The following is a 14,818-nucleotide window of genomic DNA, read 5'->3' as shown; positions in this document are numbered from 1 at the left end:
CTGAAGTCAGATGCTTACCTGACTGAGCCACCCAGGTGCACCCCCCCCAAATTGGTTATTTAGTGGCAAGAGGACCCAAGGACCCAGGGTTTGAGGGCTTTCCCTTTTGTTTCCTATTGTTGACTTGTCCTGTGTATCCTTCCTTGTTGCTAGATGCCTGACATGTTTTCTTGGTTTAGGTGTCTTGCCATCTTTTTAATCTCATCAACTCCAGAAAGAGAACTTCTTACTTCCTTTTCTATGATTTTCATTTGCCCTAACATCTTAGCAGTTCTATTTCTGCCACTGACGGAACCATCCTGCCTTTTTTCTCTTTATTTTCTCTATCTGCCCACCATATCATAAACACTTGCCTCAATTAAAAAAAACAAAAACAATTTTAGCTATCCAGTCTTAGTGCCATTTTTAGCTGTAATATGTAATCTCATTACCTCTGTACTAGAAACTGAGACAATCTTCTAGTTAATTATCTTGGCTTCTTTTTGCTCTATCAGATGATTGCTTTCTAAAATGAACAGAAAAAATAATCCTCCAAATATTTATATGTTTTACAGTTTACAAGACTTTTACATAACTCAGTTCATTCGATAAAGAGGAATGAAGTAGGAATTATTGGAGCCCACATTTAGAATTGATAACACATAGTTTAGGAGAGGGAGGGTGGCTTGCCCAAGATCATTTGGCCAGGGAGTAGCCAGACATGAATTCACAGCCTAGAAAGGCTATAATGTATACACACACACACACACACACACACACACACACAGACGTATATATACATATATATGTACATATACACATTTATTATTATATATGTACATATATATGTGTGTGTGTGTATCTCTATATGGCCAAGAGAGGCCTCAAATAATGGTGTGTTGCCCGAGTTTTTCCAACATGGTTAGTGTGTGTTTCACATACTAGCATGTAGTTTTTAAAAATTGTTTGGATTTCCTTTGAATCCTCTGAATAACTTTTCATTTTTTAAATGCTTATTTATTTATTTTGAGAGAGAGAGAGCAGAAGAGGGGCAGAGAGAGAGAGAGAGAGAGAGAGAGTCCCAAGCAGCCTCTGCACTGTCAGCACAGAGCCCAATGTGGGGCTTGAACTCACAAACTGAGATCATGACCTGAGCCAAAGTCAAGAGTCAGATGCTGAAGCTACTGAGCCACTTTTTAAAAATAAACATGATGAAGCCTGGTTCTTTTTTCCAATTAATACAAGTTTGAGTTTGGACCTTTATTAGGCATTCAGTTATTTAGTAGCAGGGTCCCAATTTCCTTTGGCCTGGGAATCCTAAATTCACATTTCTCCTAGCAATCATATTGTAACAGAGTAGAAATGTTTATCCCAAACATTACAGATACCACATGAAAATTAAAAATAAAAGCTTTTGGAAGTAGAAAAGAGCAAGGGCTCAGAATCTTTTTTTTTTTTTTTTTAATATTTTTTATTCTTGAGAGTGAGAGAGACAGAGCGTGAGGGGGGAGGGGCAGAGAGAGGGAGACACAGAATCCGAAGCAGGCTCCAGGCTCTGAGCTGTCAGCACAGAACCCAACGCGGGACTCGAACTCACAGACTGAGATTATGAGCTGAGCTGAAGTTGGACGCTTAACGGACAGAGCCACCTGGGTGCCCCACAAAGGACCTCATTTTTAAATGCAGTCTGTGATATCCAAAGTACTGATTTTTGACTTACTAACACAATAAGCCAGTGACAGGTTATGATTCACATATATTTCTTTCCTTTCCCTTATATTGGAATGAGTTTATCATTCTTTTTTTTTTTTTTTTTTTAATTTTTTTTTTTCAACGTTTATTTATTTTTGGGACAGAGAGAGACAGAGCATGAACGGGGGAGGGGCAGAGAGAGAGGGACACACAGAATCCGAAACAGGCTCCAGGCTCCGAGCCATCAGCCCAGAGCCTGACGCGGGGCTCGAACTCACGGACCGCGAGATCGTGACCTGGCTGAAGTCGGACGCTTAACCGACTGCGCCACCCAGGCGCCCCATGAGTTTATCATTCTTAAATATGGCCCAGGTCCACCTATATGGTTAAAGGGAGTAAAGATTCTAGCACAGAAAAGTGTCCTCTCCACAGCTGTACTCATTCTGGTGAGATCTCTGAGCCCAACTAGATTCAATTGTGGTTGGTTGTGACTCGATTCACCTCTGCTTTTGGCAAGCGCCATCTTTTATGTTGTTATTTTTCATGATTTAAACATCAATATTGAGATTCCTCAAAAGACTAAACATACAATTACCATATGACCCAACAATTGCACTCCTAGGTATATATGCTCCCTACCCCCCAAAATGAAAAATGGTACTTAAACATAATGTACCCTCATATCCATGGCAGCACTATTCACAACCGCTTAACTGTCTTACCGACGGGTGAATGGATAAACAGGTTTGGTATATCTATACAACGCAATATTATTCAGCCATAAAAATGAAGTATTGATATACACTACAATGTAGGTAAACCTCTGTTGAAAACATTATGCTGTAAGTAAGAGAATCCAGATACAAAAGATCATATATTGGGTAATCCCATTTATTTGCTCTATCCAGAATAGGTAAATCCATAAAGACAGAATGTAGATTGGTGGTTTTGCCACAGATCGGGGGTAAGGAGAAATGGACAGCACCTGGTTTACAGGAGCCGAGTTTTATTTTAGGGTGATGAAATGTTTTGGAATTAGAGGTGGTGATTGTACAACCCTCTATTAAATGCTAATGACTTGTTCACATTAAAATGGTTCAATTTATGTTATATGAATTTCACCTCAATAAAAGTATATCAAATGTTCAATCTAGGTCCACAGTCTTTTGCAAGTGGTTAAATTGTTAATTTTCTTGGTTTTCACAGCATGGTATACTTGGGTGTTTTTTTTTGTTTTTTTGTTTTTTTGTTTTGTTTTTTGCCTGGAAATTCACACATTGACCTCATGAAGAAAAAGACATACTCAGGAAAGACATGGGTATTAATTCTTTAGACATAGTCATAGCTGGATTATATCTTTCAACAATTACTTATTGTCTCTGAGACACTAGGTGCAAAGAACTTGATTAGTTTTTTGGTGAAAAGGCTATGACATTTCGGGAATTTCATTTTTTTTTTAGAAATAAAAGTATATTGTGGAGAAGTATACTTTGAAATAAAACCGAAAGGATGAAATGATTGAATCATGATGGGAAAAACGCTTTCTTATTATTGCATAAAATCTGGCCCAGAAAGAGAGTATTCAGTTGGTTTTTATGCTTTGGAAGTTACAAGATCCAGAAGCCGTCAAAATGTCTTCTTATGACAATTCATGGTTTGATACTTTCTGACTTTGGTTTGGTTATATGAGAGTAGTCTGTGTTTGGGAATGTTACTTTTAGGATTGCCCTGTTCTTTTAGGGTGAACACGGTGGAATTTTACAGGCCTGTATTCATTGTAACATCTGGAAGATTCCACCAGGGGGTTTTTATAGCTTTGAGTCTTCTCCTTTTTACTAGCCACCTCCACCTTTTTTCTCCTTTCTTCTGAAATACTCTGTTTTTTTTATTTTTTATTTTTTATTTAAAAAAAAATTTTTTTTTCAACGTTTATTTATTTTTGGGATAGAGAGAGACAGAGCATGAACGGGGGAGGGGCAGAGAGAGAGGGAGACACAGAATCGGAAACAGGCTCCAGGCTCTGAGCCATCAGCCCAGAGCCTGACGCGGGGCTCGAACTCGCGGACCGCGAGATCGTGACCTGGCTGAAGTCGGACGCTTAACCGACTGCGCCACCCAGGCACCCCTGAAATACTCTGGTTTTTATAAGAAATCCTCAGAAAGGATATTGGCTTAAAACATGGAGAGGAAATGATAAAGTTGTGTGTGTGTGTGTGTGTGTGTGTGTCTCACAGGGGTCCTTAAATTCTGCACATTAAGGTAAAACCATCAGTTTCTCTCTACTCCTAAATTTCCTCTTGAGTTTGGAATTTCAGTTTCATTACTAGATCTGACAAACGAGTTTATGAGAATGCAAGAGGTGGAAATCTCAGAAAAGTTGTCTGGAAGCTGTAAATACAATGAAGACCAGAACCGCTATTCATTCTACCTTCTGGGAAATGTTGGATGCATCTCTTTGAACAAAGTTGCCTTTGCTACTATTTTCTTGGGACTGTGAGATCTTAACGAAGTAATTAATGTTCCTTCTCACTAATGAAAAAGTAGAAAATGTTGCTGTTTTGAAAGTGCATAAGGTTGCCTGCCTTTATTCTCTTATCTCAGCAGGTGGCAGTGTTTATCTTTTGGCAGATGAATTGTTGCTTCTAATAGCTACAAATGGAGAGTAAAAAGAGTAAACTTTTAATTCTCTGTCCTTTAAAGATCAGGGTTATGTGGGGATATATAACCATGCTCAGATTTTGGTGTGGTTTACACTTAGGGCCATCTTGGTGTCTCTGGGGCAAACGACACATCTTGATGCAGTGTAGAGATATTTTTCTATCTATGGGGTCTTAGACCAGTAAGGTGAATGGGAGACAGTTCTTTTTTTTTTTCCCTATAGGCCCCTCTATTAATCATTTTAAAACACAATCAATCTGTCAAGGACTCCAACATTCATTTATGTCTTTTAATGGTAATACCTGACCAGAGTGTAACATTGATTCCTTTTATGTTTTAATAAAGTTTACTGTAATTTCACTGGGTGAGAGTCTAAGAATTGTGAATACTTTGAACTTCAGTATGTTAACATGCCCATAAATCAAAAGGGTTACATTGGTTTGTGTTGGGCTATGAAGGACAAGAGTAAGTCTGAGACTAAATTAACAACGGCTGCTTATTCATAAAACTTGTGGGAGGGAGAGCCAGGTGCTGTCACTTTCCTTCCAGCGGGAGTTTAACTGTTCAATGGAGAGTCAGTTTCATGGAGTAAAAACATGAAACACCGAGTCTCTGACGAGTGTTCTATTAGGATGGGCGCTTTGGGAACACCTTTGCACTTTTGGTGGGAATGCAAACTGGTAACTTCCTAATTGGTCTTCGGGTACCTTAGGCAGTCCTTAGTTGGTTTCAAGGGGGCACACAGATAGCTTGGGGACATTTCAAAAGAAGGATTGCTCAATGTTATGGGCAAAGGGTTCTTTTTTCCCCCTGTGGTGGCTATTTCCTGGAATAAATGGGAATGCTTTGTTGCCCTCAAACTGTCATACTATATTCGTTATTTGGTGGGGGATGGCTGCTGTGACAGCCAGTTTCTTATGAAGGACAGCATTTTGGTAATTAAAAACATGAATTCAGGAATCAGAATTCCTGTCTCAATACCATGTTCAACCACTTCTTAGATGTGGGACTTTGAGAATTCAAACACCCCTTAGCTCAGTTTTTCTCATCTTTAAGAGAGGACTAACAATAGTATGGGCAAGTTTGTGAGCGTTAAATAAATTAAGTTAATAGAGACATAATGAGACTGATACATTGTAAACATTCAATTAATGGGGCAGCTAATATTTTTGTAGATGCTGCTTCAATGATTTGGATTTAAAGGATTTAAGAGTTGAGAAAGAATTTGCACATTCAAGGCGAATTTTCTTATTAATTCATGATGCTTTGGGGCCTGTCTGCAATAGACAAAGCCTTCTAATTCACCTTCTCCTAGGAAATTAATAAGGAAGGGATATCTTGAGGGCTCATCTCTCATGAGTTCTCACGGATTCAGGTATGTGAATAAAATTTCGGTTCAGCTTAACACGTTGTCTCTAGAGCTCTGAATCAGCCCAGAGTTTCTATATTTTTCCCCTTTTGCAAAGCTGTGTTTTAGGTAAAGCCTTGTCCAGCCTGCACGGCCACGGAAATCACAGTTGAAGAGGAAGAAGATGCAAATGCTATTAATTAAGTGGAATTTCAAAATTCTTCCTGAAACCCTCCTCTTAGTGCTCGAGGAGATGTTCTTATTAGGGAAATTAGAGGAGATTTATCAAACACTTCTCAGAAATATCTTAAAGGTGGAAATAGTCCCCAGGATGCTCTCATGTGCCTATTAAAATGTCAGTGATTTGCATGTGTCGGAGGAGTTGACAAATGCCCCCAGATTTGGATTTTAATTACTCATACTGGTCGATCAAAGGAGCCAGTGCCCCTTCAGTGAGAGTGAGCACACCCTCCCATCGTCACCTCTGGCGTGTGACGGGCACCTGTCGGGTTTGGACTCAATGCCCAACATGCAATAATCCCCTTTGAATCTTTTGTGATGTGGTTCCTAGTTGTAGTGTTTTTCTTCATCCTAAACACTTTGCCAGTGGCTAGTATTGGACTCATTCTCATCTTTAATTATGGAAATAGCAGTTCAAGGAGGAATGGCTGAATTTCGGCTCCAGGTAGAAGTGGTTTTCCTGTTTTCCCGGACGAATATACACTCCCGCAGGGGGAGATGACACTGGGTGTTTTTCCCCAGGCGGGAGAAGACTTGTTTCCCAGGTGTGCCTGAGGCAAAGGGACATGCGCAATTATTTTCTAGGTCAGAAAATCTCCGACAGGGGGTAGAGTAACTGTTACAGTTATTTTTTTTTAATTTTTTTTCAACATTTATTTATTTTTGGGACAGAGAGAGACAGAGCGTGAACAGGGGAGGGGCAGAGAGAGAGAGGGAGACACAGAATCGGAAACAGGCTCCAGGCTCTGAGCCATCAGCCCAGAGCCCGACGCGGGGCTCAAACCCATGGACCGCGAGATCGTGACCTGGCTGAAGTCGGACGCTCAACCGACTGCGCCACCCAGGCGCCCCTAACTGTTACAGTTATTAACTCTTGGGTTATTACCATGAATAATCAGCTAGGTTGAGTCATGCGCAGTTGCCAATGTTGCCAAATGTTGATCTGCAAAAAGTAATTTCGTGTGGGTCACCCCACTGTATTGCTGTATACGTGCAAGGTGAGAGATTTTATGTCCGTGTTTGTTCTCAGACGGATCCTTGATCACGGCCCACGCCCATTATTGTGGCCTGGTGCCCTCCTCCTGCAGAGGGCAGACCGCAGGCTTCCAAAAATGGCTGATGGTATCTTGACCTTGATCATTGGCAGAGAACTCGCACTTAACACGGTGTGTGCCACAGAGTGTGCCCTCTGGAATGAGACAGGGCTCACCTCATCATTTTATTATTATGCGTAAGTCATTTGACCTTCTTGGGTTTGTTTCCTCATCTATAAAGTAGGAATATAATAATAGACTGAAATGAGATAATACACACAAGGAAAAACCAACTCAAAGGCTGTGGGATAGCTGGCAGGTAAGAAGTGTCCTTGACCTTGCGTTACTCCATTAAGAATGCGCCATCTCAGGGTTGCAATCGGTGTTGACGTGGGTGATGGGGACGATGACGATCTTGCATGAACTGCCCTTGTGGGTGCTTCTCTGCCTTTCTGAATGCCAGAACCCTCCCTTCCCAAATGTGCTTCTCTCTAGCCACTCAGAGTTTACTGACTCCCTTGGGAAAAGCAGGTGGCCTATATTTAGAATAGCATCAGCTGCTTTCTTAAGCATTTGAGCTAATGCTTACAAGTATTAATCACAAAAACTTTTTAAGCATTGGCGGAAAGTAAACATTTTGTTTCAGACAGTCTTTTAAATATCCCAAGGGTCTTTTAGACTTGGTTTGAGAAGGAGGATAAAAATAGAAGAGTATGAACATATAGATCTGGGAACAAGTCTCTTTGGAGGGAAGTCAGTTCCTGCAAAATAGACATTATAACCTATATAGATAATTAGTACGTGAGTCATGTTAGCAAGTTTCACCTTCGGTTTTGAACAGTCTAATGAAGTGATGTCATGTCAGGTGTTCATACAGTTCACTGTTTAAAGAAGAGGCTCAAATCTCCTGTTCTTATGTTCTAAGGTATTGGGGAACTGGTCCTAACCTACATTTCTGCCCTAATCCTTCTTGCTCTCTGATATCCAAGATGTTATGGGATAAATTGTATCTTTCCAAAATTCTTATGTTGAAATCCTAATCCACTTCAGAATGCAATCAGAGTGTAATTATATCTAGAGATAAGGCCTTTAAAGAGGTGATTATGTTAAGGTCTTTAAGATGGTCCCAAATCCAATCTGACTGGTGTCTACAGGGGAAATTTGTACACGCAAGGAGACACTGGGGATGCACACGCACAAAGACCATGTGAAGACAAAGCAAGATGGCCAAGTCAAGGAGAGAAGCTCAAGGAGAAGCCAAACCTGTCAAAAGCTTGATCTTCGACTTCCAGGCTCCAGAACTGTGAGAAACACATTTCTGTGGCTTAAGCCATCCAGTTTGTGGTGTTTTGTTATGGCGGCCTGAGCTAATACAGTAGATAACTAGACCACTCATCAGGTCTCAGATACACGCCAGACCTTCCTCCCTCTGTGATTTTACTGTTACCTGTTTTAGTCCACTTGGCTATTACAAAATAATGTCACAGACTTGGGAGGTGTGGCTTATAAACACCAGAAATTTGTTTCTCACAGTTTTAGAGGCTGGAAGATCCAAGATCAAGGCACCAGCGGATGCGGTGTTTGGTGAGAGCCTGCTTCTTGGTTCATAGATGGCCATTTTCTTGCTGTGTCCTCGCATGGTGATGACGCAAGGGAGCTCTCTGGGATTCCATGAGGGCATATAATCCCATTCATGTGAGTTCTACCTTCACGACCTAGTTAGCTCCCCAAAGTCCCACCTCCTAATGCTATCACACTGGGGTTAATTTTCAACATACGAATTTGGTGGGGGGCACCTATCTACCCTAAAACTCATTTTCTTGTATCTCCAGCTGGACAACCCCCCACCCCATGCTTTACACTTGACCCCAGATATCATTTTTTCCTTGACCTCTTCTTTGATCCCCCCCACCCATCCTTACCCCTCCAAGGTAGGAAAGATCTTCATCCCAAATTCCCTTTGTGCATGTCTATTTTATAATTTTAAGTTATGTTATTCTTAAGAATATGGACTGCGTTTCAAGAACTTGGGCTGGAGATGAAAAAGTTGAAGGGGCCATCGGTCATCAGAGGCAATCGTTTGTTTTAGAATGAATGAAGCTTATGCCTGATTTCAGACTGAAAAAATTGTTCGAGTGGCAAAAGGAAGGTTGCAGAGTTAGAAGGAACCTGAAACTTGCTGGAACCTGGTGTTAAAGGAGACAGAAGAGGTGGTCAAAGAACAGACAGAAGGTTGATGTTGAAAGAAAAAGAGTCATGTTCTGACTCTGGATGGGAGGATGTGGGGAAGAAGGTAGTTTTCCTAATTTTGTGGGTTGTTATTTCTAAAATCATGCAAAGCATGAGCTCGAGCCAGATTTCTGAATCCCTCTACCCATCACGCTGGATCTGTGACGCGGAAGGCTTTTCAATTCCATTCAGCCTTTTCTTTCTTTCTTTCTTCTTTCTTTCTTTCTTTCTTTCTTTCTTTCTCTCTCTCTCTTTCTTTCTTTCTTTCTTTCTTTCTTTCAAGTTTATCTATTTATTTTGAGAGAGACAGAGACAGCACGAGTAGGGGAGGGGCAAAGCGAGAGGGAGGCAGAGAATCCCAAGCAGGCTCTGCACTGTCAGTGCGGATCCTGATGCAGAGCTAGAACTCACCAACAGTGAGATCATGACCTGAGCTAAAAGCAAGAGTCGGATGCTTAACAGAGTGAGCCACCCAGGTGCCCCATCAAATCCTTTCAGTCTTAGTGTTTCCATATCTTCAGTGGGCAAAATTGTCACTGTCATCAAAGGATTAAATGAATAACACATGTTTAGCACAGAACCTAAAGACAGTGATAACAAAACTCCTATTAGTAATATCAGTGTCCTCCTGACAAAGGACAGACTGGGTAGATTGCTCCTTGGAGGAAAGAATGTACTCCCCTGAGGAATCATGGAGCCTCTCACAAAGGGAATTTTGGAAAGGATTTATTACAGGGTTTGGGACTGTGTTAGGTTCTTGGGGGAGTGTTTAGGGACTTTGCTCTTTACTCCAGGTTGCTCTCAGAAAGCGGGTGCAATTCTGTGATTGGATATACTCAGATTTTTTTGCAACTGGTAAATTTTATGTAATTGGTGAGGGAACAGGCACCACTCATACGAGCCAGGAGAGGGGGATGTTTGGTCATTTTTTGTGCTTGAACAATGGTAATATTCAGGCTGTGTTTGGACATGATAATGGAGTGGTTTTGTTTTTGCTTTGATGTCAAGGAAGTAGCAACACCAAGACCTGGCTGATAAATACCTGATGACCTTGGTTTCTGTAGGGCTGTCTGCTGAGAATTTGGTGCTTAGAGACTGAGAGGAATGTTGCCTTTTTTTTCTCTCCCAATAGTCACTGAAGGAAATCCAAAAGGCTGATGGGTAGGCACCAAAGGTTGAGCCATTCGGGACCACGGATGTGTGTAGGCATCCGTACTGAGATTGTGGGATTCTCTCCCAAGGTGTTTGGTGGCACAGCACAGGTGTGGAGAAGGCATGTCCTACAAGTGGCTCTGGCCTGGGGTTTACTGAGAGACCACGACAAAAGGACAGCAGCAAAATCGAGAGTGTCAGGGAGAACAGCTCTGTTGGTTGGCCGTGAGGTAGGGGTAGTGCAGTTCGCAGAAACAGAATATGGGGGAAACTAACCTCCAGCACAAGAGTCTTTTAGAAAGCCCAGAAGTCCTTCTGGGTCATGAGAAGATCCCTGGCTAGAAGGAGTCTAGGGCATTGGAAGTGAGAAAGTCAGGGGGGAAATGGAAAGTCTGCGTCGCAGAATGAACCAAGCAAGTAGACTGAATGCTCTCTGGGCCACTTGGTATTTGTCAGTCTTCCCTTTTCTTCTAAGACAGGATCTAGGTGAGGTGACAAATACCCTGTCTCTGTACACAATGACCCTCACCTTTCCCTCTCCTGAAAGGTGGCATTCTCTCACATTCCATTTTTAGAGGGTGTTCCACTTGAGTCAAGATGATGCTTCTGGCACTGACACTCTGTGTGGCGGTTTGTCGTGCGGGCTACGAAGCAGCCTTACCCCTCCCCCCTCTCCCCCCCCCCCCCAACCCGGCTTCTGAGACTTTCACGATGGAGTAGTTCATTTCTGCCTCCTCTCCCCCAGGGCTCTGGCACAACTTCACGGAGGAGAGATGAGGTCGGAAAAAACCTTGTCAGCACCTATTTGTGGTTTTTACAAAACTCCCTCTCTTCTCTCAGGGACTGATTGTCTTTGGAATAAACCTCAGAGCCCTAGAAGGCCACCTGTCAGGACCTCAGGAGAGTCATCATTGCCTTTCATGCTGGTCCCACCACCAGGAGGGACCCTCTTTTCACCCTGAGCTTCTCCAGACTGTGGCAGAATGCTCCAAACAATGATTGACTGACTGGTTAAATGAGTGAACTAATATTGACATGGCCTGTTACTTCAGCACTGATTTTCAATAGATGTTTTATGGAACATTAGCTGTTCTTTAGAGGTTTCTTAGAGACATCCATGTCAGTGAGTGAGAATTCCGTCCTCCACATCTTTCTTTACCAGAAGAATTTAACTTTTTTGTTCTTCCTGACTTTAGCCTGCAAATGAAATGCATTCAGAGAAAGGTTTTTGAATGTTTGAGAGAGAGGGAGGAGAGAAAGAGAGAGAGAGAGAGAGAGAGAGAGAGAGAGCGAGCCACCACTGGCTACATTCCATCATGAAAAATCTGGTCATGATTGAACCTTCCCAACTTATTTTCTTCTATTTGTTCTTATTAATTCTTTGTCTCATCTAGCTTATCTCATCCAGCTTTTACAATGTATCTGAGAATGCCGTTTCCAGTCTCTACACTTTTGGTCCCTAATTCTCCATCCTGCAACTTCAGCTCATGGTGGAAATCTTCCCTCGTCACCATGGCTGGATGCTTTCTTCTTATGATGAATTGCATAGCATTTATGGTGCTTTTATGGCCCACCCTTTATATTGCATGCTTTTTCCCCATCTGGTTCATTCCCCATCTGGTTCATTCATTCACTCAGTCATTTGGCAAGTGTTCATTGGTGCCTGTTATGGACCATGCATATTGCTAGCTATTGGGATTCATAATGAAGAACACAGATACCTCTGCCTTCAGAGTATACAGTCTAATGGAAGTTGGCGTGTATTAATTAACATTCAGTCAGAGAAATAGAATTGGTAGGAGATATATATTAAGAGATTTATTGTGAGGCTCACAGGATTTGAGGGATCACAAGAAGTGTCTGAAAGGCTCAGGGCAGGCCATCAGGATGAGCTGGGTGAAACTCTCAGACCCAAGCTGGAGCTGCTGCCCATGGGTAGAATTTCTCCCAAGAAGGCTTGGTTCTGCTCTTAGGATCTTTCACCTTGTTGAATCAGGTCCATTCATATTTAAGATAGCATTCCTTACTTCAAGTTAGCCAATTATGAACTTTGATCACCTCTACCAAATACCATGATAGCAACCTTCATAGCAAGTGTTTGATTGAATAACTGAGGACTGTGGCCTAAGTTGACAGATAAAACTGACCATTGCAGGGGAAAACATTAAAGAAATCACTCGGGGGTGACTGGGTGGCTCAGTCAGTTAAGTGTCTGACTCTTGATTTCAGCTCAGGTCGTGATCTCACGGTCCATGAGTTTGAACCCCTCATCGGGCTCTGCCCTGACAGTGCAGAGCCTGCTTGGGATTCTCTCTCTCTCTCTCTCTCTCTCTGCCCCTCCCCTGCTCGCATGCTCTCTCTCTCTCTCTCAAGATAAATAAATAAACTTAAAGAAATAATTCAAAAATATCATGATAAGTTTCAGGAAGGAGAAAAGGTTCTCTATTTTCCTCTGTTTGCTGGAAGTTTAAAGTTAAACTTAATGTACAATTTTAAGATGTAAGAGACTTAATTTATTCCAGGAGTTTAATGCAAGTATCAAATCCACTGAGTCTCAAACCAGAAATCTTGATGAAAGATACTAATGCCTAAACCCTAATATGGATCAATTAAATTGAAATCTCTGGGGCTTAGCTCTGGCATTGGCATTTTGGAAAGGCATTTCTAGGTAATTCTTTGTTTGATTTAAAAAAATTTTAATGTTTATTTATTTTTGAAGGAGAGAGAGAGCGTGAGTGGGGGACAAACAGAGAGAGAGGGAGACAGAATCTGAAGCAGGCTTCAGGCGGTCAGGTCAGCACAGAGCCCAACATGGGGCTCGAACTCACGAACCGTGAGATCATGACCTGAGCCCAAGTCAGATGCTTAACTGACTGAGCCACCCAGGTACCCCTGGGTAATTCTAACACATAGAGTTGATAACAGCTGTTCTAACAAACTTGAATATTCTAGTTGTCCACCTTTATACTTGTTTTGATATTGAAATAAGCTTTTCATCATCCTTGGAAGTAAATACTTACATAAATTAGAAACAAATAATTATTTTAGCTCAAAATATGTGGGCTGATCGCAGCCGCTGAGATCACTGAAGTTACCTCCCTGGATTGTACACCTATGATGGGCAAGTACTGTGTGTTAGTTAATCATCAATTAGGATAGATAAGGTTAAACTGCAATTACAAACAAACAAGCAAAAAGACCCTCAATTCTCAGGAGGTTAATAAACAGCAATTTCTCACTTAGCCAAACTCTGCAATGGGTCTAGGCAACTGTTCGGGGCAGGTGTTCTCTCCAGATAGCTCATTAGTGAGATCTAGTTGATTTGCTTTAGTATCTCTGCATTTAGCCCAATAACTGGCACATCGTAAGAGCTTAGTAGATATTCAGCAAATTCACATCCTCATCTTCTTCTCTTTCAGATATTGTGTGTGATTTTGTGTACGTGTAGGTAGCTGGTGTTTCTCAGCCCGCTAGCTCTGTAGTCTACAGCTCCCCAAACCCATGGATCCTGGGAGTGGAAGAACAGATACCTGGCACCATGAGATCTTTGTGATGCCAACTGCAGTGACATCATCAGTGAAGAGAAGCTCCCTGTGATACCTGAACTTGGTCTCTTCAGACTTTCTCTTTTAGACCAAAAAAAAGGCAAGAGACCTTTTAGAAAACCCCCCATTAAAAAGTCGATTTGCAATGAACCCGACTAGGTTCTGTGGAGAATCAGTAATGTAGTTCCAGATTCACTTCCCTAGTCAGATACATCTCCCTGGTCAGCCCTGTCACCGCACATCCCAGATCTGAAGATTTGAGGCTTGCCTGAAAAGGCCTGTAGTCAGGGCCTCTCCAGGATCTTTCTAGTACCTGTACGCTTCTGCATTTCCTAGCCCTTCCTGTGAGAGATGTAGCCAACTGGTTAGAGACGTTCACCAACAGACTCCCAGAGGGTGAACTTTCCATGAACATCTCCCCAGGACAAAGGAAAATGGGAACATTTCTATAGCAGAGCAGCATTGGGGAAGACACATCTTTATCCAGACGTTAAATTTTCATTGGAAATACTTGCTTTGGATTTAGATTTCATAAAATTTCCCATTGAAGAGTTAGGCTCGCATACCTAAATTTTCCAACCATATTTGAAAGTTGCCCAACAACTAAACTGAATACCAAATAATCGTTTTCCTTTCATAGACCACCCACATTGACAGACCCGGTTCATCTTTATTAGAGGAATTGATTTGGCCTTGAAGCAAAAGCATCTGTTTCAAAATTACATATGTCCAAGTTTTAACTAAATTCATTAATCCCGCTATCAATCTTTATTATTATTATTATTATTATTTTTTCAACGTTTATTTATTTTTGGGACAGAGAGAGACAGAGCATGAATGGGGGAGGGGCAGAGAGAGGGAGACACAGAATCGGAAACAGGCTCCAGGCTCTGAGCCATCAGCCCAGAGCCTGACGCGGGGCTCGAACTCACGGACCGCGA

General features: G+C 41.8%; 1 protein-coding gene across 1 annotated transcript in view; it reads left to right on the top strand.

Moving 5' to 3' along the window:
* Positions 1–14,027, top strand: part of DAW1 (dynein assembly factor with WD repeats 1) — a 64,642-nt gene extending 50,615 nt beyond the window's left edge. Inside the window, exon 13 of the mRNA XM_040450798.1 lies at positions 13,752–14,027. Within this exon, the coding sequence (XP_040306732.1) occupies positions 13,752–13,780 (29 nt within the window). The 3' untranslated portion in view covers positions 13,781–14,027. The remainder of the gene's footprint in view (positions 1–13,751) is intronic.
* Positions 14,028–14,818: the final 791 nt, after the last annotated feature.

Source organism: Herpailurus yagouaroundi, unplaced genomic scaffold (assembly GCF_014898765.1).
Source record: "Herpailurus yagouaroundi ecotype Mexico unplaced genomic scaffold, PumYag 202, whole genome shotgun sequence".
Taxonomy (NCBI): Eukaryota; Metazoa; Chordata; class Mammalia; order Carnivora; family Felidae; genus Herpailurus; species Herpailurus yagouaroundi.
The sequence above is the reverse complement of the archived record's forward strand: the minus strand, read 5'-3'. Positions and strand labels throughout refer to the sequence as shown.